Source organism: Electrophorus electricus, chromosome 18 (genome assembly GCF_013358815.1).
Source record: "Electrophorus electricus isolate fEleEle1 chromosome 18, fEleEle1.pri, whole genome shotgun sequence".
NCBI classification, from domain to species: Eukaryota; Metazoa; Chordata; class Actinopteri; order Gymnotiformes; family Gymnotidae; genus Electrophorus; species Electrophorus electricus.
This window is the reverse complement of record NC_049552.1, coordinates 14,969,737-14,995,554: the sequence shown is the minus strand read 5'-3', so window position 1 is coordinate 14,995,554 and position 25,818 is coordinate 14,969,737. Positions and strand designations below refer to the sequence as shown.

The following is a 25,818-nucleotide window of genomic DNA, read 5'->3' as shown; positions in this document are numbered from 1 at the left end:
ATTAACTGATGAACCTTTGAAAATAATTTGCTCTTAAAGTTCTAAAAACAGACAACAATTAATGTTTTAATAGGCAGTGTCTTATCAATCACTTTCTTTGCAAAATATTTTAATCTGATAAAGATAATGATGAAGAGATATAATGCAGATAAACTGGATAAATATGTACATATATACTGTGTGCACTGAATGATTTTTTTGGTATTCTATGAGTTGTGAAACCATTATTATGTCTTCTTAGCTCCATGAAGCTCCATTAAGATTTATAAAGCTCCTCCTATCTTTGATCCTATCAAAGCTATCTTTGATTGACAGTGTCAACTCCCCAGGGCAGCATACTCAGCCCTCTGCTGTTCACACTGCTGACTCATGACTGTGCAGCGATGCACAGTTCGAATCACATCATCAAGTTGGCTGATGACACGACCGTGGTGGGTCTCATCAACAAAGACAACGAGTCAGCATACAGAGAGGAGGTGCAAGAACTTGTGAGCTGGTGTAAGGTCAACAACCTGTATCTGAATGTTGACAAGACAAAAGAAATGGTTGTTGACTTCAGGAGATCAAGGTGAGATCACTCCCCGCTTGATATCAATGGCTCCTAAGTGGAGATCGTCAAGAACATCAAGTTCCTTGGTGTTCACTTAGCGGAGAACCTCAACTGGACCCTGAACACTAGTTCCATCACCAAGACAGACCAGCAACGTCTTTATTTCCTTCCGGAAACCCATCTCCCATCACCCATCCTCACTACCTTCTTCAGAGGTACTGTAGAGAGCATCCTGAGCAGCTGCATCATTACCTGGTTTGGGAACTGCACCTTCTTTAACCGCAAGACCCTCCAAAGAATAGTGAGAACAGCTGAGAAGATCATTGGGGTCTCTCTTCTCTCCATCACGAACATCTACATAACACGCTACATCCGGAAAGCCACCAACATTGTGAAAGACCCCACACACCCCTCACATGAACTGTTCACCCTTTTGCCATCTGGAAGAAGGTACTGCAGCATCCAGTCCGGCATCTCCAGACTGTGCAACAGCTTCTTCCCAGAAGCCATTAGACTCCTGAACTCTGGCTAACTCCAATTCCATTTCAGATTCAAAAATGGGCACTTTTATACATGCTTTTACACACACACACACACACACACACACACACACACACACACACACACACACACACACATACATACATACATATGTACATACATACATATCCTATACACAACTCACTTTACATATGCCAAGTACTGTGAACTGGACTTCCCTTAGAACAACCCACTGTCCCATCACCTGCAGTTTCATTATTACATTATTACATTAAACTATACAAAAGATTAAACAATCCATAATTACGGGAAACATGACTGCTGTTGCAGTATTTTATGGATTTGTGTTTATCAGTGCAGAATACAGCGCAGAGTCTGATACTTCAGCAGAGGAAAGTTTCAGGTCGTCAGATTCACACAGTTTTGGTCTTTTGCCTTCATGACTTCTGCAGAAGTTCTAGAAAGATTAGGGTCATTGTTCAGTTTATTTTATAAGCAAAGAGAAGAAACTCTGGTCTAGATGAGGGATACTGGCGATACCACTGAAGATAATCACCACCAATCGTACTGAAACTGCAGGACAGAGTAACAGGATCACCCTCTGACACATGCTTTATTCTCTCAAGTGGCTTAATGTTCTGTGTTGAGACTTCACCTGGTGAGAGAAGAAAATGAAGTAAAACATCTGTTGCTTTCCTCCAAATTAAAACATTCAACAGAAACTTGCATTCATAGAAACATGTTTAAGTTGATTTTTAAAGGTTTTCTGCATCATTTAAAACTAGCAATGAAGGTAAACTCACCTAAAACTGTCTCTAGGAGAGAAAGTGCAAAGAGCAGCATGATGATGAAAATGTGAAGTGAGTAAAAGCCAAAGCTGAATGGGATTCATGTAGTTTTCTAATGAGATACAGAGCTCCACCCTTACACCATCTCACAAAACACATCATCAAAATACACTCTTCTCTTAAATCCCATTTGGTCAGAGTAGGAATATTGGTTAACTCTAATCCTAACACAACAAATATGTAATATTTCTATATAATAAATATAATATATAGTATCATTTATATTATAGTGCTTAAAGGATTGTACAGGGCCTAATGTTAAAGTATAAATAATGCATATCTGAGAAACATTTGCACTTGCATTTCTTAAAATAGAGTTTGAAGTTTTGACAGAAATTTTTTGTCAGAGTTTTTTTACATTTTCTTACTTTTTCTCAGGAATATGATAATCAGAAATTCACATTTCCCAAATTTACATATATACTGTAGAGTTATGCAAGCATACTTTGTGTTTTTTTATTTGATTTTATTTTAATATAATAACAATAACTAAATTATTTCGACATGGTTCATATAAAAAATCATGGCCATTTAATATTGTCTGTGTAATAGGAGGTTTTTGTACAGTGAAAGTGGGATTCCTGTTACTGTGGGCTCCAGGGCACAGTAGTACAGTGCAGAGTCTGATAGTGCAGCAGAGGAGATCAGCAGATCCACTTTTTTAAGATTTACATCAACTTCAACAAACATGCGTGGTGGGAGAGGATCACTCTTCATTCCACTTGGTAAGATGTAAAGGAGGAATTCTGGTCTGGATTGTGGATATTGTCGGTACCAGTAGAGATATTGCACAGTACCACTGAACTCTTTGTAGCTGCAGGACAGAGTAACATTATCACCCTGAAACTCAGCTTTATGGGGGAAAAATGGTTCTATTGGATCTGCCATAGAGTCACCTGCCATAGAGAAGAGAACATAAAGTTAACACATTTGGATAATGGCAGAATGATTTAAGTCTAACACACATTCTGCTCTTTTACCACACGGACCAATTTATCACTCATTGTGCTCATATAGTGATTTAATTAATTTAACTTAATTCATAACTCACCCAGTGAAAGCCACACACACAAGAGTGTAATGGTGAACATGATTGGTCTTGACAGAGCGATAATATTGTGAGATCTTTCTCCACTACTATATCTTCTTAGCTCCATGAAGATTTATGAAGCTCCTCCCCACAGCTTTGACTGACAGTGTCAACATTTGAAGTCTTGAATTTCTGCTGGGTCCAGGCAATACATTTTAGTCTCATTCAGGAATCAGAATGGCTAAACTGACTGTTTGCAATCTGCCTTTTGAAGTCACACAGATTTCAACATGACCAGGAAACCAGAATTTTTGCTACATTACACTCACTCGGGCAATACTCAGAACATAATGTGGTTCATTGACTACTGTAGTCCTACTGCTGATACTGACTCTTTGGCATCAGTATAAGAAAAGGAGTTACTTCCCCCGGGCTGAAATTGTTTCAGATCATTACCTCATGTCTTGATTTTTCTTACATACATGTGAAAGATTTAAAGGATTAAGTGGGAATATGTCATTTATTTGGTTTAAATGTATTTATTTAATCTACATTTTATAAGTGATGTTTATGTAAATGGATATATATATATATATATATATATATATATATATATATATATATATATATATATATATATATATATATATATATATATATATATATATATGTTACATTTGCTCTCCTACTGAATGGAAAATGTCTGTGTGACATTTTGATGAACACAGCGAGACACGAGTGATCAAAAAGGGAACAGATTTTAATGAGCAAAATTGAAAAAACAAAAGTATAACTAATAAGAGTGAGCACAAAAAGGGCTGCTTGAAAAGCAGGCTTGGCAGACAACACAAGCTTGAAGCACTGGATTGAGCCACCTGTAGGATTTAAGTAGGAAAATGCAAAGGTGAAACAAGTGGAGGGAATGACTAATAATCATGGGATTGTGGATGGATGTGTGAATGTGGGTGATCATTGGTGGAAGTTGGGTGATTGGTCACTGCCACAAGTTGTGAGTAAGTTACCATATGTAACATCTTCAGTAGTTCTAATAGTCAGCAGTAGAAACTCTGGTCTTGATCCAGGTTTCTGTATATACCAGTGTAAATTTTAAGGTGATCCATTATATGTACAGGACAGTATGGTAATGCCTCCCTCACTTATGGATATGGTGTGGTTTTCTGGTCTAATGCCACTATTTGCAGATTCAGCTAAAAACATCAAGCAGTGTCAAAACATTTAAATAAAATTTTAAAATCAATTCCACAAAAATATTTTTTTGTTAATAGTTTGTTAAATAACCCATCAAATGTTATATTGAAAAATGACTTCCCAATACTGGGGAGAGTTATAAAAACAGAGAAGAGTAGTAAGATGTTCATCCTGAATGTAAGTTCAGATCTTGAGCTTTACACAAAAATGCCAGTGTCTCCTGAAACACACAATACTGTGCACACTATACTACCACCACATCAAGTTCCTCCCACTTATCCTCCCACTTATATTCAAATATAGTGATACTTGAAAATATACTGGTGTAAAATGTGATGGTCATATGTGAATTTTGTTCAGAACTAATAGACAGATGGAAGATTTCATTCTTCATTATCAGATTTCATGGCTGAACTTCATGATCACACATGGTTAATTTATTTTTAGTTTAAAGCCTTGTATACATTTATTAAGTAAGATCATTACTAGATATTGCCTCAATTGTTTTAATGTAATTTAAAATGAGAACTAAAAGCCTGAATGCTGAATAAGATTTAGGTGTTGAATTAATGCAAAAACAAGTGGCTCCCCCTCCTGGCAAAAACATGGCTCTGCATGAGTCATATGTGGTGCTTTTTGTACAGTGTAGCTGGGTTTCCTGTCACTGTGGGCTCCATGGCACAGTAGTACAGTGCAGAGTCTGATACTGCAGCAGAGGAGATCGTCAGATTCACATGGCTTTGGTCTTTTGCCTTTATGACTTCTGCCGTTATTCTAGAAAGAATAGGGTCATTGTTCTGGTTTTTTTCATAGGCAAAAAGAAGAAACTCTGGTCCAGATGAGGGATACTGGCGATACCACTGAGGATTATAAGCATTACTATCACTGTAACTGCAGGACAGAGTAACAGGATCACCATCTGACACATGCTTTACTGTGTCGAGTGGCTTAATGTTTTGTGTTGAGACTTCACCTGGTGAGAGAAGAAGAAGGAAGTAAAACATCTGTTGCTGTCCTCTAAATTAAAACATTCAACAGAAACTGGCATTCATAGAAACGTGCTTAATTAGGTTTTTAAAGGTTTTCTGCATCATTTAAAACTAGAAATGAAGATAAACTCACCTAAAAGTGTCACTAAGACAGAAAGTGCAAAGAGCAGCATGTTGATGATATGAAGTGAGTGAAAGCCAAAGCTGAATGAGGTTCATGTAGTTTTCTTCTGAGGTACAGAACTCCACCCTTACACCACCTCACACTGATCATCACAATGTGATTCTCTCAAGTCCCATTTAGTGAGAGTAGGAATATTGGTTAACTCTAATCCTAACTCAAATATGTAATATGATGATCATTTATTTCATGGCGCTCAAAGCATTGTAAAGGCCCTAATGTTAATAAAGTATGTATAATGCATACGTGAGAAACATTTGCACTTGCATTTCATAAAATAGAGAATGAAGTCTTGACAGAAATTTATTTTGTCAATTTTTTTTTCTTTTCTTAATTTTTCTGAGGAATATGATGATCAGTAAAGAATAGTGAGAACAGCTGAGAAGATCATTGGGGTCTCTCTTCCCTCCATCACGAACATTTACATAACAGGCTACATCCGGAAAGCAACCAACATTGTGAAAGACCCCACACACCCCTCACATGAACTGTTCACCCTTTTGCCATCTGGAAGAAGGTACCGCAGCATCCAGTCCGGCATCTCCAGACTGTGCAACAGCTTCTTCCCAGAAGCCATTAGACTCCTGAACTCTGGATAACTCCAATTCCATTTCAGATTCAAAAATGGGCACTTTTATACATGCTTTTACACACACACACACACACACACACACACACACACACACACACACACACACACACACACACACACACATACATACATACGTACATACATACATATCCATACACACACTCACACATTGTTTTGCATCAGACTAGTGCTGAAGTCAAACCTCACAGAAATAAACTATGCACTCCTATTGCAGTCTTGCACATTATCCTACTTGCTGCTAGAGTACTGTACTAAACCAGCACTGTACTCTGAACTGTTCTGGCTGCTACTGGTGACTGCTATGTTCAGGGTAGCATGTCACTGATTCCTATACACAACTCACTTTACATATGCCAAGTACTGTGAACTGGACTAAATAATTGCACTGTCTACTCATTTTGTATTTGTCCTGTCCTGTATTTATTATTGTTTATTTAATGTTTATTTAATGACATTTTTGCACTATATTGGACTGTTTGCACTTGTGTAGCATGTTGTCTGTTGCACTGTTGTTTTGTGTTGCACCATGGTCCTGGAGAAACATTGTCTCATTTTTGTTGTGTACTTGTATATAGCTGAAATATATACTTGATTTACTTTTTGTGTGTTTGTCCCCATCACTGTCTTCAAGTGTTTGTGTGTGAGTGACTGAGTGTGACCTTCTATTTTCCCATGTCTATGTGTTCCACTCGAATATTGCAGATTGTTCAGCTGTAAGTGTGGTAATCTGTAACAGAATCTTCAGACCATGTTTTTAGCCCAGTACCTCCTCATCTGACCTGCAAACACTGATTCCACAATGATTGTTCTGCGCATTCAAGTGATGCTACATCAGACGGACATTGAGGGTAATACCTGCATACCATTACAGCCTCTAATTATATTAGAGTCTCTAATTATATTAATTATATTAATTTACCCATTCCTGATGTTGTAATGGCTGGAAATTCTGGTTAGGTCTGTTTGAATCGTCACATGAGACACTGTTTACTCATGATTTCTATTTTTTGCAGCTGCAGCTGTTGCCGCAGTTTATCTGTTTTTAAGTAACTGATAAGAAGGTGTGATAAAGGAATAACCTTGATCTTCTGTAGTTTAAGTAGCTTTATTGTTGACAAAGTTTTTGTACAGCTTGTGTGAGACTTTTTTAACACTGGGTTAACGGCTCTGAGAGCACAGTAGTACAGAGCTGTATCTGTGAGCAGTAGTCTGCTGATAGTAAGTTCAGTAGAGCTATCTGTTGTTGTTGCCTAAAGCCATTGGTCAGCAGGAGTGCTCTTCTGACCCTTGCCTTGGTGCAGTAAATATTGTGGTGCACTGTTAGAGTCCTGTCTGTGCCAGTACAGAGAAATGTAAGTGCTCTTTGACTTATATGAACATATCAAAGTCACATTTTCACTTTCTTCCTTTACAATGTTTGTATCTTCCTCCACAGGCCCAATTGTATCTTCCAACACATCTGTATTATGGAAGAGTTAAAAGGAAAATGTGTAATTATGTTAATAAAATAAATTAAATAATTACATTTTAATTACTTGTAAATAACATTTACATTTAAATAATTATATTTAAACAGATTTATCAGTTTTAGAAAGGAAATTAAGACAGTAACATATACATGTTCAAAGACATGAACATCAACTTTGTGCTAAAAATGAATGACCTGGTGCCACAACGATGCCACAAAGTAGTATGTATCTCCCCATGTGCAGTAGGCTGTATAGCTGAGCCATTTTGCACCACAGCTCTTTGAGGATCCTCTGAGTAATAGTGAGGATTCTCTGTGTAATAGTGATGTATGCTGTGAACACTTCACCTGAGGAAATATGTCCCTGGGAAACCCACACAGGAAGTGCTTCTGTTACACTATGACTTTGTCATTCTAGACCAACCACAGTAAATGTAAACTGAGCCCCAGTATCCTATTTTTCACTGAACCACTGGAGGTAAATGAGATAATGACACTTCTCCTTGCACTTGCATATAAGACATCATATATAAGATCTTAAGTTCTGAAGACTGGATGGATTTATCAGACTCTCTATATTGTGGCTCTCATAGTTTCATCATTGCATTTTATATTATTCAAGAATTGTGAGGTTGTATTGATCAGATGGTCAATGCTGTAAAGGATGTTTTCTCCTCTGAAAGTGCTAAAGATTTGTGGTTCATACACTGACTAACCCAGCTAAGCTCAGTGATTCCTCTGTCTGATGTTTTTGTATGAGGAGTGAGTGTGTTGTTGTCACAGTGGACATCAGAGCACAGTAGTACAGTGCAGAGTCTGATACTGCAGCAGAGGAGATCAGCAGATCCACACGCTTGATACTCTTTTGAACGTGAGCAGACAGACGAGGATCAGAAGCAGCTGTTTGATTTTATAACTGTTCAAACACTAAAACAATGAACTGAGGCTTTGAATTTGAATATTGGCGATACCACTGCAGATTGTTCATAGACACAGTGTAGCTGTGGTTACAGGAGAGTGTAACTGTTTGGTCCTCTTTAAAACTGACTGCAGAAGATAAAGAGGTGATGCTGTCCTGTGTGCTGTCACCTGAAAAAGATCTTCAGTTAGTCACACAAACTGATTAACTACAAATTAATGATTCTCCAACAGGATGATAGTAATGTTTACTTGATACTAATAAAATATTTAAATATATATATATATATATATATTTATATATATATATATATATATATATATATTTTTTTTTTTACAACATGTAAACGTGTAAAATATAAACATGGAAATACAGAATATATGTTAAATGGAACAAAAGTCTTACCTGTGAGTACTGTTAAAAGCATAAATAAACAGAGAAACATTGTGTAATACTTTGCCCTCTGTCTTAGAAGTAACTTAGAAGTCTCACATTGACATTATTTCTGTACATCATACTTCAACTCCTCCTCCTTTTCATTTTAGTAACCAAGAGAGAGCAGGAAGCCCAGTACAAAATCTAGTTCTGTCACGGCACGGCCCCTACTTCTAGACTCCTCCCTGTGTGTGTGTGTGTGTGTGTGTGTGTATGTCTGTCTGTCTGTTTGACCATCATCACACCCCTGACTGTGCTAATTGTCCATGTCACACCTGTTCGAGTGTCTTGTTCTGTTCATTGTGTTTTTGGTTTTGACTTTGTCATGTTAATAAAGACCTGTTTTGTTAAGGAGACTTGTCTGCCTCTGTGAGTTTTGTTATATCCTCTTGCTGTTTCCGCTGTATGTGAACTATGAAATAAAGTTGTTCACAAGTCAAACTGTATTCCATCATTTTGTCTGTGATGATGCTAAGGTGACCAAAAGTTGGAATATTTACATTTACATTTGCGGTATTTAGCAGACGCTCTTATCCAGAGCGACTTGCAAAAGTGCTTTTTCATTTACTCATTGAATATATCCTAGTACAGTACAGTAGGTTAGAATCAATCATACCAATGAACTACTGCAGAATACTGGGATGAATGCTGATACCTAGAAGCACAAAATACATAAGGTCTATCTTAAACAATGATAAGTGCTATAAACAATAAGTGCTAGAGTTTGTTAAACAACATAAACAATAACCTACAATAATTACTAATTTAGTCAGTCAATATGGGAGCAGTGTCAGTTGTCCTTTAAATCTTCTGCAAATAGACGGGTCTTGAGTCTGCAAGGGACTCTGCTGACGAAAGGAGCTCTGGGGTGTGGCGGGAGGTCTGAGTCAACTGCACAAATTCCCATGAGCATACTATTGGACTCCTGGAGGTGGAGGGTCTGATGTGTCGATACCGTTGGACTCCGTTGTTGGGGGGCCTTATGTGTGGATACTCTTAGACACTTGACTTGGACTGACTTGCTGTCGCCAGGCCTGTGCTCGACCTCTAGCAGAAAATTAGGAACTTAAAGGAAAGACGAGTCTGTTTATTTATCACTGCACCATTTTGCTGTTAATACTGTTTGTGAGCCTTGAAATAAAGGGGCTGTTGGAAAGTGTCCTGTGCCAACTCTACCATGTTACTGATAAATCATACAGAACATGATTATGAGCAGGAACTAAGACAAAAAGTATGTGTTAATTTAATCTTGTGAAGTGGTGAGATTAAAAACCAGGGAGACATCATAGCCTAAGGCTTGAGAACTATTAGGTCTTTACATTTAGAAAATGAAAATGGTGACCTCTCATGACTTTGGCCTAGTGAATTGAATTGCTTTTTGTAGTGTATCTGGGCTTCTAGTCAGTGTGGGTGTAGGGCACAGTAGTACACTGCACCATCATGGTGGTGATAGTGTAAACATAATGAGAGATGGGGATGGTGCTTTTCACACATGTGCACCAGTCTCCTCCTACAGGTGTAAACATGCCTACTAGAAAGGGAAGAAGCTCTAGGTTTTTTAAGCATTAATTTGTCTCTTTTTTCCTTGTGAAAAGGGGGATGACAGATAATATGAACCTTGAGGATTACATGCAGTTTTCTTTTTAGTAAATATACACTTTTTTATGTTGTTGTTGTAAATATACGATTAAGTGATATATGTTGAATGAATAATCGTTATATATATTGAATGAATAATCGAGAGAAAATGGAAAGTCAATGAAAAGAATAAGTGAAAGATTCAATTATTGCAGTTAAAGAGAATAAAACACTACCTTGCAGGTCTTATTGAAATCCTGTTTTTGTTCTTAATAGTGAATTTGTTACATTTTTGTTCCATATTTAAATTGGAATTTACCTTGACTAACAAGCTTCATTTTATTAACCCCTACTCAGATCTGACTGTAATTGGTGTTAATTGTAATTTGTGTTAATTGGGCTATTTTAGCACTTGTTCAGGGTAATCACAGTGTTTAAGTACTGGCTTTACCATAAGACACCTTAATGGAAGACTTCTTCTATATTCTTTCCTAATAACGTATCACCATTAACAATGGTATTAAAATGATCAGTTGGTTTACCTACACTTAACTCACTCTGCCAATGAACAAAATGAGAACAAAAATCTATATCTGCTGAGAAACACTTGCAATGAACAAATGAAATACCCACTTCAAATATACACCATACCAATAACAACACTATATACACATACACACATACAAGTTCAGAAAGTCCAGTTGTGATAGTGAGGCTCTAAATGTGAAAAGAGAAGTGAAAATGGAAGGACAACATTTTTGGGAATGCAAGTGGCTGCTGATGCATTCCCTCAAGGAAAGACAGACACACACACCCCCACACACACACATACACACACAAGCCCGCCCCCCTCAAAAAACAAAAAAAACAAACAAAAAAAACAACCTGCACCCTAATAGTAGCATACTATAAACTTTAGAGTGCATTGTTCTTTCATACAAGCATTCAATGGAATATCACCACTGTCATACATTTGAATGAAAATCTCCCTCAGTTAACTGTACGCATTCATGCAAGCTTGTTAGCTAGATTAACATTCTTTTCGCACGCATATGACTCAGCATGCAAAGAAATTATCACTACCACAATTTATATAATATCTAAACAAGTGCTCACTGAACCAAATCTTTACATTTCGCTACATCAATAAACACTCAATTTATAGTCTAATTTTTAATTGATAGTCTTGCCTTCCAACGCGTACTATATATATTTTTTTTTCTTGCTGCATCATGCTAGATAGCTTCTTTCCTCACTAATGAGTTTTCTGAGGTTATGCGATTTGAAAAAAAAAAAAAAAAAACGAAAACAAAAAAAAATCTCGCCAAATCCGGATTTTTATGTTTCAAGACGACCATAATATCTAAGGTAAGATTGACCGTAAATCTCATATTTCGCAGATTTTGTCCAAATTTAGTAGTGGGGTTTTAGTTTCTCAGATTCTGATTTTCTCAAAGCTTGTATAAGCCGCATCTTCTCTCACTTGCTCTTTCATATCTCCCTGACATGCTGAAAAAAGGGTGTGTCTATGTCAAGGCTAAAGGTCAAGCCCCACTTCTTCACTATTCCACAACCAGGGTCCAGAGATTTCATCCTGTACTGGACATAAAAAAATTACATTTCAAAGGGGAGTTTATTTCCTTATTCATCGATTTACTAATTTTATCTGTTCACTTCTCCGATTGAAAGGCAAATAATGTGTTATTCATTTATCTCTCTCTTCACATTATTAGGAAGTACCTGCTAACCTCTAGGGGTTACAGCATAATCATTTTCTGCTAGTTTCTACTTTTCCTCAGTTTCTGTTAGAATATCCAAGTGTCACATCACCTACAGTTTCAGAATTTCTTGATGAACTTTCTCTCTTCTGGAGGGTTTATATAATTATGATGTATCAGGAGGAATGATTTATTTCAAGGTCAGCAGCTTTGGTGTTGAGCTTGGTGCATGGGTTTATTGGGTCTCGGTTCCCAATTTTGGGGTGTGGGGACCTCCTGTACAGAAGTTAGGAGGTAACCCACTGAGCTAGCATTCCATTTGTAGCTAATTGGATTTGCTGTAGATTTATAATTCCCAGCCTACACACTAGAGGTGTCAGGGCATGGAGTTGAAATTCAGCATGAAACCTCTTTCATTTGAAATTCTCAGATAATAATATAGACCACAATAAAAGACCACAAGTCTTTTAACTCCCCACACAGTTTTTGTAAAGCATTGTTCAGTTTCCTGTCACTGTGGGCCACAGAGCACAGTAGTACAGTGCAGAGTCTGATACTGCAGCAGAAGAGATCTCCAGATTCACTTTTTTGTCATTTTTTTGTAGTTTGATCGACAACTGTGGGTAAGGTGGATCAGCCTTTATAATATTTTCACTACTTTCAATAATCCGCAGTAGAAACTCTGGCCTTGATCCAGGTTTTTGTCGATACCAGAGCAGACTATAAGGTGATCCATCATATGTGCAGGAAAGTGTGGTGCTGTGTTTCTCATTTATTGCCATGGTTGGTTGGTCTGGTCTGATAGTTTCCAGATATGAGACTAAAAGCAAATAAACTCTTTGAAATAATGTGAAATGCAATAAAAGATGGTGCAATAAAAAATACATTTTAAGTCAGTTTACCATAAGAAATACTGGAAAAGTGCATTACTCACCCAAATTGGAGAGAGCTATGAAGACACAATAGAAGAGTAACATGTTTATTTGGAATGTGAATTCAGATTTCTAGCATTGCATAAAAATGCCAGGATGTTGCATCTTAGCGCATATAGCTCCACCTATTCAAATATGCAAACACACTCAACTCATTTCTCTCACAGTGGCAGATAACCAAACCCAACTTGGACAAACGTGTCCTTCTGTCAGATATTCAATGCAGATGATCAGCTGTGATGATGCTTAGTATTGCTGTGTAAGAGTGTGTGAATCAACTAATATCATTCATTTCCTCCTCAAAATCTTCCACTTGCTTACTAGAATCACTGCCAACACACTTTCTGAAGTAAATACTACCAGCAGTGCTCAAACCTTTAAAATTTGTTTAAAACTTTTTTTTTAATTTTTTTTATATCAGGTCAGTAAGCATTCACTTAATTAAACAAAAGAAGGGCTTGACTCTTTTGACTTTGAATAGTTGTTGTTCTTTTTTGTGTGCCAGTGATCCAGTGGTGCTTCAGTTGTGTTGAGGGTGAGAATCTGTTCTGCCCGTTCAGTAAGTGGACAGATGTAGGTCTGTCATGGCATGGCCCCCTCCTCAACTCCTCGCTGTGTGCTTGTGTTTGTGTGTGTGTGTGTGTGTGTGTGTGTGTGTGTGTGTGTGTGTGTGTGTGTGTGTTTGTGTGTCTGTCACCACACCCATCCATTATTGATTGGGCATGTGTACACCAGTCCATTGTTATCATCCTTGTTAGTGGGTGCATTTAAAGTCTTGTTTAGTTATAAGTTTTGTTTGTGTTTGACCCCATATTTGCACATATCTCTAGTGTTGCATGTGTATATACTGTATGTTGTGTTTAACCGTTTACTGAATTTGCCTTGTTAGCAGTGTGTTGCTCTTCGGGTTTTCCGTTTCGTTCAGTATTGTGTCAATAAACGTCTGTGTCATCTAAACCATGGCTTGTCTCTGCGGCCTGCTTGCGTTCTTTCCTCCACTGGAAAGCAATAAACTTTATGTATTAATTTTAATTTGCATTAATTAGTTTTAATGGAAAAAGCTATTGGAATCACTTTATCAATCACTTTTTCATTGGCATGAGATTCTCCTTATTGGAATGATGACAAGCAATAGCAATACTGAATATCAGTATGAAGATAATCAATCATATTTGGCATGGAACTTAGTTCCCAACTCATTCTCATTGCTATCAAAATCCTGACCTATCAAGGAACACCAGAATTAAGTCATTTTTTAAAATTCTTGCAGGTGTTACGACATACATGTTTCCTTGTTTGTAACCAGCTGTGGTCTGATATAGAAATACAAAGGAGATTGCCTGGTATTGTTTTTGTACAGCCTCTCAGAGACTTTGCATCTCTGGGCCCCTACTCTAAGAGCACAGTAGTAAAGAGCTGAATCTGCCAAAGTTGGTTTTGTAATAGTGAGTTCAGTGGAGGTTCTGAAGTTGCCAAATTGAACCAAGCATTGCTTGATTCATATGAACAGCTGAGTTTTACAGACTCTTCCTCTGCAATATTTAAGACTTCTTCATTGAGTCTAATTTGATCAATGCAAAATATACCTGAAAATGAAATTTGAAAGGAAATATTTTACAGTTCTATCAATTTTCACTGAGTGAATCCACTCAATTATTATGATTTTGGGTTTATGATTATGTGTTTATGTGTATTTCTTCTGTAACCATTGCATTTCAAATACCTGATACTAGGGTGACAATAAGTAGTGCTCTCTCCATGTTGACTAAAATTCCTTCAGGTTTTTATTTAATTTGAGTCGCTGTGAGTCTCTGTCTGGTAAAAACTATTGTGATAAGACAGTCACATTATGCTTTGTTTTAAAGTAGTATTCTATAAAACCAAGCTTCTTATTGGCTCTTTGTGCCTTGAATTTGCATATTTAGCTTCTATAATTGTGTTTGGCCCTGCCATTATCTTCCTGTATGTGTATGTGCAGCAGTGGAGAACATTCAATTATATAAAATTACAATAATATGTGGTCCAATAATTTAAAAAGCTGAAAGTAAAAATGCAATATAATGCAATATAAAAGTGGCAACATTATAGAGTTATATAACTTAACATTATATAATTCTACACAACATTATATAAGTATATGACATAATGAGTGCTGCCACCTTATGGCGGATGACAAATTTTTTTTCAGAATTTCAAATTCTCAGAGAATAAATGTATAAAGATGCATTTTTTTCCATTTTCTTTAAATAGTTAAATATTTCTGAATACTCCTAAGTATATTAGCCATAGTTTATGTAGGTTTAACCATTTTAACAGCATTGTCTCTACAAGAGCTTTAAATCTGTTCTTGTACTAAAGCAGGGGTATAAAGGTCTGGTCCTGGAGGGCTGGAGTCCAGCAAACGTTACTGATTGCTCTGCTCAGACACACCTGCAAATGATTGCTACTTAACCTGCAAATGATTACAGAGTTGAATCAGGTACATTTAAGCAGGTGAAACACCAAACCACACTGGTCTCTGGTCCTCTCTGAACAGGTTTGACACCACAGTGCTACATTAACTAATATTAGTTAAACACACCTGATTCATCTCATTAGTTGTAGGTGTGTCTGAATAGTGCAATCACTAAACTTTGCTGCATTTCAGCCCTTTGGACCCGACAAGACTTTGACAACCCTGCACTAAAGCAAACCAAGAATTTGTTTCACATCTCCACATGTACCCGCAATGAAGTTTCTTCACATCTCCACAGGTTTTTGTACAGTGAATGATGTTTTCCTGTCACTGTGGGCTGCAGGGCACAGTAGTACAGTGCAGAGTCTGATACTGCAGCAGAGGAGATCAGCAGATCCACACGCTTGACACTCTTATGAACGTGAGCAGATAGACGAGGATCAGAATCAGCTGTTTGATTTTGTTCATATTCAGTCACTAAAACAATGAACTGAGGCCTTGAATTGGGATATTGGCAATACCACTGCAGATTGTTCATAGACACAGTGTAGCTGTAGTTACAGGAGAGTGTAACTGTTTGGTCCTCTTTAAAACTGACTGCAGAAGATAAAGAGGTGATGCTGTCCTGTGTGCTATCACCTGAAAAAGATCTTCAGTTAGTCCCACAGACTGATTAACTACAAATTAATGACTTGTAGTTGATTACTACCAATAGGTTAATACTCAGAGTAATAACATAATATTTAACAATACATATATATTTAAAACCATTTCACTGCGTGTTGTACTGTGTATGACTATGTATGTGACAAATAAACCAAACTTGAACTTGAAAACACATAAACAAATGTAATATATAAACAGGTAAATAAGGAATATTTTTAAATGGAACCAAAAGTTTACCTGTGAATACTGTTAAAAGCAGAAATAAACAGAGAAACATTGTGTTGTATTTTGCCTTCTGTCTTAGAAGTAACTTAGAAGTCTCACATTGACATTCTTTCTGAACATCATACTTCAGCTCCTCCTTCTTTTCCTGGTAGTAACCAATGAGAGAGCAGGAAGCCCAGTACATAACCCAGATTATCTAGACCACCCACATGACTCTGTAGACTGTCTCTGGTTTCTTTAGTCTTTTTATGATCATTTGAAATTCAGAGTTAATTTTATTTTTTATTTTTTGTCCAGAGTTTAGATTAGTGAGGACCTTAGAGTGTACTGCTGAATTCTATGTTTCCTGTGTTTAATGATTTGAAACTTATGCGAAATTATTCCATTCCGGGTTGATCAGGAGTAGACAGAGTCCAAGAAAGCCAAAGAGTTGAAATGAGACAATGTGACAGATTCAACCCAGCCCACTAGTCTTACCGTACCAAGGCATAGATTACCCTCTCCTGAGTACTGATAGGCAACACCTGCTTCTCTCATCTGTTTCCTTCATAGCCTCCCATTTTCCCAGCCCACCTTGCAAAGTATTGCTTTCCTCAGATGCATACTAAGCATTCTATTCCCTTGTTGCTATTCCTGGCTTCCAACCTCTGTTTCTGTACTAGACTATACCTCATTCCTAGCCCTTCAGATTTATATTTATGGCTGACACTTTTATCCAAAGCAACTTACAATTATGACTGAGTACAATTTGAGCAATTGAGGGTTAAGGGTCTCACTCAGGCACCCAACAGTGGGAACTTGGCAGGGGGGGCTTGACCCAGCAACCCAGCAAAAGTCAAGTACCTTAACCATTGAGCCATCACAGCCCACAAATATAAAAAAATTAAAACATTTTTTAGGACTCTATATGGTTTCACATCAACCAGAGCTTTGAGATCAATGTGGGCTTGTCCAGGAATTAAACCCTGGTGTTCATGACAGACACGTAGACTAAAGGGAGAGCACAGGTCATTAACAGTAGGAATACACAGGAGAGAATGCTCAGCATTCTTGGTATCCAGTAATACTTCACAATGAGGTTGTGGCAGTGATCTGTTTATATAGGGTTCTTGATGACTGAGGACATATGAAACAGGTGGTTAGTATTTTGCAGAGTCATATCAGTGTTTTGGGTTTGACTTTGCTCAAAAACTGACTGCCTGAGTGTGGTGACTTGAGTAGAGCCAGTCAGAATAAAAGCCAATCATATTCAGTACAGGGGGCACAAGGCACAATCTGTTATGAACCAAAACACTTAATTTATGTGTAACTGTTTTAGGCATTAAGAAACTCTTAGACCAGGCTTCTAAGTCATAGTTAACAGGATAAAACTCCTCAACAAGACGAATCTAACTATAAGTAACACTGGAGTAAAGCTTTGAATTAATAAGAGCATTAGTCCATGTTTGTAGGTGATCTGGAAAATATAATTATACACAATAGCCATTCAAAGTGCTTCATATAAAATAATTGAATAAAAAGCTTATTATATTCTGATATTATATTCACAATATCAGGAAATAAAATTCCATCAGTTATATAATTGGTTGATTTACATGTATAAAGGTAATACAGTGAAGGTCTTCACTGACCAGGTAAAGAAATTGGATCTGGAAAACTGACAATTCCACAGCAGAGAATCAGTTATACCAGATTCATTGTATTAGCAGGAGAGGGTAGCAGCATTTCCTTGTAGGACATTTACAGTAGAAGGGGCTGGTCCTATTTCCTCACCAGAACTGTAACCTGCTAAAGAGATTTAGAATCATTTTGATTTCGTAAGTGTAAACCCATCTTTAACATTTGAACACAGATTCCCCAGTTTACTAAATATGCTCCGGTGCAGAATATTTTATTTCTGTTCATGAAATGTCCACTAATCATGTCCATCTTACCTAAAATGAGAAACAGAAGCCAATGACCACTAAACATGCCATGATTGAACTGCAGACTCAATTTCTGCTACAGTTTCTTCTTTTCTTCAGTTTCCCTTAGAACAACCCACTGTCCCATCACCTGCAGTTTCATTATTACATTATTACATTACACTATACAATAGATTAAACAATCCATAATTACGGGAAACATGACTGCTGTTGCAGTATTTTATGGATTTGTGTTTATCAGTGCAGAATACAGCGCAGAGTCTGATACTTCAGCAGAGGAAATTTTCAGGTCGTCAGATTCACACAGTTTTGGTCTTTTGTCTTCATGAATTCTGCAGAAGTTCTAGAAAGATTAGGGTCATTGTTCAGTTTTTTTTATAAGCAAAGAGAAGAAACTTTGGTCTAGATGAGGGATACTGGCGATACCACTGAAGATAATCACCACCAATCGTACTGAAACTGCAGGACAGAGTAACAGGATCACCCTCTGACACATGCTTTATTCTCTCAAGTGGCTTAATGTTCTGTGTTGATACTTCACCTGGTGAGAGAAGAAAATGAAGTAAAATATCTGTTGCTTTCCTCCAAATTAAAACATTCAACAGAAACTTGCATTCATAGAAACATGTTTAAGTTGATTTTTAAAGGTTTTCTGCATCATTTAAAACTAGCAATGAAGGTAAACTCACCTAAAACTGTCTCTAGGAGAGAAAGTGCAAAGAGCAGCATGATGATGAAAATGTGAAGTGAGTAAAAGCCAAAGCTGAATGGGATTCATGTAGTTTTCTACTGAGGTACAGAGCTCCACCCTTACACCACCTCACAAAACACATCATCAAAATACACTCTTCTCTTAAATCCCATTTGGTCAGAGTAGGAATATTGGTTAACTCTAATCCTAACACAACAAATATGTAATATTTCTATATAATAAATATAATATATAGTATCATTTATATTATAGTGCTCAAAGCATTGTACAGGGCCTAATGTTAACGTATAAATAATGCATATCTGAGAAACATTTGCACTTGCATTTCTTAAAATAGAGTTTGAAGTTTTGACAGAAATTTTTTGTCAGAGTTTTTTTTACCTTTTCTTACTTTTTCTCAGGAATAGGATAATCAGAAATTCACATTTCCCAAATTTACATATATACTGTAGAGTTATGCAAGCATACTTTGTGTTTTTTTATTTGATTTTATTTTAATATAATAACAATAACTAAGTTATTTCGACATGGTTCATATAAAAAATCATGGCCATTTAATCTTGTCTGTGTAATAGGAGGTTTTTGTACAGTGAAAGTGGGATTCCTGTTACTGTGGGCTCCAGGGCACAGTAGTACAGTGCAGAGTCTGATAGTGCAGCAGAGGAGATCAGCAGATCCACTTTTTTAAGATTTACATCAACTTCAACAAACAGGCGTGGTGGGAGAGGATCACTCTTCATTCCACTTGGTAAGATGTAAAGGAGGAATTCTGGTCTGGATTGTGGATATTGTCTGTACCAGTAGAGATTCCTTACAGTACCACTGAACTCTTTGTAGCTGCAGGACAGAGTAACATTATCACCCTGAAACTCAGCTTTATGGGGGAAAAGTGGTTCTATTGGATCTGCCATAGAGTCACCTGCCATAGAGAAGAGAACATAAAGTTAACACATTTGGATCATGGCAGAATGATTTAAGTCTAACACACATTCTGCTCTTTTACCACACAGACTAATTTATCACTCATTGTGCTCATATAGTGATTTAATTAATTTAACTTAATTCATAACTCACCCAGTGAAAGCCACACACACAAGAGTGTAATGGTGAACATGATTGGTCTTGACAGAGCGATAATATTGTGAGATCTTTCTCCACTACTATATCTTCTTAGCTCCATGAAGATTTATGAAGCTCCTCCCCACAGCTTTGACTGACAGTGTCAACATTTGAAGTCTTGAATTTCTGCTGGGTCCAGGCAATACATTTTAGTCTCATTCAGGAATCAGAATGGCTAAACTGACTGTTTGCAATCTGTCTTTTGAAGTCACACAGATTTCAACATGACCAAGAAACCAGAATTTTTGCTACATTACACTCACTCAGGCAATACTCAGAACATAATGTGGTTCACTGACTACTGTAGTCCTACTGCTGATACTGACTCTTTGGCATCAGTATAAGAAAAGGAGTTACTTCCCCCGGGCTGAAATTGTTTCAGATCATTACCTTATGTCTTGATTTTTCTTACCTACATGTGAAAGATTTAAAGGATTAAGTGGGAATATGTCATTTATTTGGTTTAAATGTATTTTTTTAATCTACATTTTATAAGTGATGTTTATGTAAATGGATATATATGTTACATTTGCTGTCCTACTGAATGGAAAATGTCTGTGTGACATTTTGATGAACACAGCGAGACACGAGTGCTCAAAAAGGGAACAGATTTTAATGAGCAAAATTGAAAAAACAAAAGTATAACTAATAAGAGTGAGCACAAAAAGGGCTGCTTGAAAAGCAGGCTTGGCCGACAACACAAGCTTGAAGCACTGGATTGAGCCACCTGTAGGATTTAAGTAGGAAAATGCAAAGGTGAAACAGGTGGAGGGAATGACTAATAATCATGGGATTGTGGATGGATGTGTGAATGTGGGTGATCATTGGTGGAAGTTGGGTGATTGGTCACTGCCACAAGTTGTGAGTAAGTTTATTTACCATATGTAACATCTTCAGTAGTTCTAATAGTCAGCAGTAGAAACTCTGGTCTTGATCCAGGTTTCTGTATATACCAGTGTAAATTTTAAGGTGATACATCATATGTACAGGACAGTATGGTAATGCTGCCCTCACTTATGGATATGGTGTGGTTTTCTGGTCTAATGCCACTATTTGCAGATTCAGCTAAAAACATCAAGCAGTGTCAAAACATTTAAATAAAATGAAAAATCTATTCCACAAATAGAATTTTTTTGTTAATAGTTTGTTAAATAACCCATCAAATGTTATATTTAAAAATGACTTCCCAATACTGGGGAGAGTTATGAAAACAGAGAAGAGTAGTAAGATGTTCATCCTGAATGTAAGTTCAGATCTCGAGCTTTACACAAAAATGCCAGTGTCTCCTGAAACACACAATACTGTGCACACTATACTACCACCACATCAAGTTCCTCCCACTTATCCTCCCACTTATATTCAAGTATAGTGATACTTGAAAATATACTCGTGTAAAATGTGATGGTCATATGTGAATTTTGTTCAGAAGGAATAGACAGATGGAAGACTTGAATCTTCATTATCAGATTTCAAGGCTGAACTTCATGATCACACATGGTTAATTTATTTTTAGTTTAAAGCCTTGTATACATTTATTAAGTAAGATCATTACTAGATATTTCCTCAATTGTTTTAATGTAATTTTAAATGATAACTAAAAGCCTGAATGCTGAATAAGATTTAGGGGTTGAATTATTGCAAAAACAAGTGGCTCCCCCTCCTGGCAAAAGCATGGCTCTGCATGAGTCATATGTGGTGCTTTTTGTACAGTGTAGCTGGGTTTCCTGTCACTGTGGACTCCATGGCACAGTAGTATAGTGCAGAGTCTGATACTGCAGCAGAGGAGATCGTCAGAGTCACATGGCTTTGGTCTTTTGCCTTTATGACTTCTGCCGTTATTCTAGAAACAATAGGGTCATTGTTCTGGTTTTTTTCATAGGCAAAAAGAAGAAACTCTGGTCTAGATGAGGGATACTGGCGATACCACTGAAGAGTATAAGCATTACTGTAACTGCAGGAGAGAGTAACAGGATCACCCTCTGACACACGCTTTACTGTGTCGAGTGGCTTAATGTTCTGTGTTGAGACTTCACCTGGTGAGAGAAGAAGAAGGGAGTAAAACATCTGTTGCTGTCCTCCAAATTAAAACATTCAACAGAAACTGGCATTCATAGAAACGTGTTTAATTAGGTTTTTAAAGGTTTTCTGCATCATTTAAAACTAGAAATGAAGATAAACTCACCTAAAAGTGTCACTAAGACGGAAAGTGCAAAGAGCAGCATGATGATGATGTGAAGTGAGTGAAAGCCAAAGCTGAATGGGATTCATATAGTTTTCTACTGAGGTACAGAGCTCCACCCTTACACCATCTCACACTGATCATCACAATACACTCTTCTCTCAAGTCCCATTTAGTGAGAGTAGGAATACTGGTTAACCCTAATCTTAATTCAAATGTGTAATATAATCATCATTTATTTCATGGCACTCAAAGCATTGTAAAGTGCCTAATGTTAATGAAATATATATATATATAATGCATATCTGAGAAACATTTGCACTTGCATTTCATAAAATAGAGTGTGAAGTCTTGACAGAAACTTTTTTTCATTTTTTTTCTTTTCTTAATTGTTCTGAGGAATATGATTCATATTTCCCAAATTTACAGATATACTGTAGAGAAATGCAAGCATACTTTGTGTTTTTGATTTACATGGGATTATACACATTTATAAATCAATTAGCTTTTATCTTAACTCAAAGGTGTAATTGTATTGCTTCTTAAATTATTTAATAATGCTGAAAGCCTGGTAAATGACCTAATACTAGAAACATACTAACAAGATTAATTGATGAATGTTTGATAATCATTTGCTCTCTTGTGACAGACAATCACTTTCTTAGCAAAATTTATTAATCCAGACAAATAGAACTTCAGAATCACCATATTACACAGAAATAATGCAGCTATACTGCAGAAATATTATATATATATATATATATATATATATATATATATATATATATATATATATATATATATATATATATATATATATATATATATATATACTGTGTGTACTGAATGGTTTATATGGTATTATACATATAAGTTGTGAAACCATTCACTTTATTAGATATAATTTGCATGACGGCTTATTCAGTAGTTCTTAATTTTGAAAGTCTTTAATGTTTTATTACTGAGGTAATAAAATGATATTGTAAGCAGGAAAATAGGGATGGTCTAGAATAAACTGGTTTCATGCAGGAAAGGCCTCTGTAGGCTTCAGCATAAATCCTTAGGAGGCTTCACTCAAAGGGAGAGCCTTGGTTCAAGGACGGGACAGCCCGGCAAATTGATATAGAATATGACAGCCTTTAAAAAAAATAGAAGTAGTTCAGAATGAACCTAATGATACCAAGAACTGGTTGGTGTAAGTATTGAATATCAGTTTGCATACATTGAATAATGTTTTGTATTAATAAACATTAATTATGTTTTTGATTTTTGTTTTGTAGTGGGCCAAACAGACTTATGCACGTTCAAAGTTTATTATTATGTATCACTACCTGTGTTACATTTCTGTTATGGAGTCTTTCTGGTGGCTCCTCTGAGTTTTACTGACTCTTCCTCTGCAATATTCAATACTTCTTCTTTGCGTACAATTTGATCTTTACAAAATATACCTGGAAATGGAATTTCAAAGATATTTTACAATACCTCTAAAATTTTTATTGAATAGATTATATGTTTGTCATGGAATGCTCCCTTTCCACTGGTCATGTGGTTTGGCCTGCTGCGTTCAGTGGGAGTTTGTCGTTAACTGTGTATTGGTTGTAACCACGCCTACGTTGTTACGCACACACCTGCATCGGTTTAGTCTTGTCATGTTTATCGTTATTTTAACCCTTGTCAGTGTGTGCGTTACTGTCACTCATTGTACATGTTCTGTTCCTGTTCATTTTTGTGCCTTTGTTCCCTGTCTCAGTGTCTGTGTTTGTAATATCCACATTTTGTTATATTTGCGGGCTGATGTCTTCAATGTACAATAATAAACATCTGTCTCTGTGGAACGATTCTGTACGTCCTGCTCCTTTCCCTTCGGCAATCTGGCCATTACAGTGATTATATATTTGTTTATTTGTTCTTTAAGCTTCACACCCCTGATACTAGGGTGTGAATGAGGAGTGCTCTCTCCATGTTGAATAAAATTCCTTCAGGTTTTTTACATTTTATTTTGTGTTGCTGTGTGTTTCTGTCTGGTGAAAACTACTGTAATGAAAGATTGAAGAAATGTAGTCCTGTAAGGATCTGTTTTTGTGACATCATATTCTGCAGTCAAGATATGCTTTGAAGTATAGCAGAAATGTATAATACCAGGAGCTCATTAATGGTTCTTAGTGCCTTGTATTTGCATATTTACTTTTTATGTGTTTGTCCCCATCACTGTCTTCAAGTGTGTGTGTGTGAGTGAATGAGTGTGACCTTGTATTTTCCCATGTCTATGTGTTCCACTCGAATATTGCAGATTGTTCAGCTGTAAGTGTGGTAATCTGTAACAGAATCTTCACACCATGTTTTTGGCCCAGTACCTCCTCACCTGACCTGCGAACACTGATTCCACAATGATTGTTCTGCGCATCCAAGTGATGCTACATCAGACGGACATTGAGGGTAATACCTGCATACCATTACAGCCTCTAATTATATTAGAGTCTCTAATTATATTAATTATATTAATTTACCCATTCCTGATGTTGTAATGGCTGGAAATTCTGGTTAGGTCTGTTTGAATCGTCACATGAGACACTGTTTACTCATGATTTCTATTTTTTGCACCTGCAGCTGTTGCCGCAGTTTATCTGTTTTTAAGTAACTGATAAGAAGGTGTGATAAAGAAATAACCTTGATCTTCTGTAGTTTAAGTAGCTTTATCATTGGCAAGGTTTTTGTACAGCTTGTGTGAGACTTTGTAACACTGGGTTAACGGCTCTGAGAGCACAGTAGTACAGAGCTGTATCTGTGAGCAGTCGTCTGCTGATAGTAAGTTCAGTAGAGCTATCTGTTGTTGTTGCCTCAAGCCGTTGGTCAGCAGGAGTGCTCTTCTGAACCTTGCCTTGGTGCAGTAAATATTGTGGTGCACTGTTAGAGTCCTGTCTGTACCAGTACAGAGAAATGTAAGTGCTCTCTGACTTATATGAACATATCAAAGTCACATTTTCACTTTCTTCCTTTACAATGTTTGTATCTTCCTCCACAGGCCCAATTGTATCTTCCAACACATCTGTATTATGGAAGAGTTAAAAGGAAAATGTGTAATTATGTTAATAAAATAAATTAGATAATTACATTTTAATTACTTGTAAATAACATTTACATTTAAATAATTATATTTAAAAGATTTAACAGTTTTAGAAAGGAAATTAAAACAGTAACATATACATGTTCAAAGACATGAACATCAACTTTGTGCTAAAAATGAATGACCTGATGCCACAACGATGCCACAAAGTAGTATGTATCTCCCCATGTGCAGTAGGCTGTATAGCTGAGCCATTTTGCACCACAGCTCTTTGAGGATCCTCTGAGTAATAGTGAGGATTCTCTGTGTAATAGTGATGTATGCTGTGAACACTTCACCTGAGGAAATATGTCCCTGGGAAACCCACACAGGAAGTGCTTCTGTTACACTATGACTTTGTCATTCTAGACCAACCACAGTAAATGTAAACTGAGCCCCAGTATCCTATTTTTCACTGAACCACTGGAGGTGAATGAGATAATGACACTTCTCCTTGCACTTG

The 25,818-nt window shown here is 36.7% G+C and overlaps 3 gene segments (V, D, J or C); all 3 read right to left on the bottom strand.

Moving 5' to 3' along the window:
* Nucleotides 1–2,430: 2,430 nt before the first annotated feature.
* Nucleotides 2,431–2,990, bottom strand: LOC118242997. The segment is given in 2 exon segments: nucleotides 2,431–2,795; nucleotides 2,951–2,990. Coding segments are annotated over 2 exon segments (405 nt in total).
* Nucleotides 2,991–19,508: 16,518 nt separating this feature from the next.
* Nucleotides 19,509–20,101, bottom strand: LOC118242996. The segment is given in 2 exon segments: nucleotides 19,509–19,873; nucleotides 20,029–20,101. Coding segments are annotated over 2 exon segments (405 nt in total).
* A 4,847-nt stretch (nucleotides 20,102–24,948) lies between these two features.
* On the bottom strand, nucleotides 24,949–25,576 carry LOC118242995. The segment is given in 2 exon segments: nucleotides 24,949–25,298; nucleotides 25,502–25,576. Coding segments are annotated over 2 exon segments (420 nt in total).
* Between the last annotated feature and the right edge of the window lie 242 nt (nucleotides 25,577–25,818).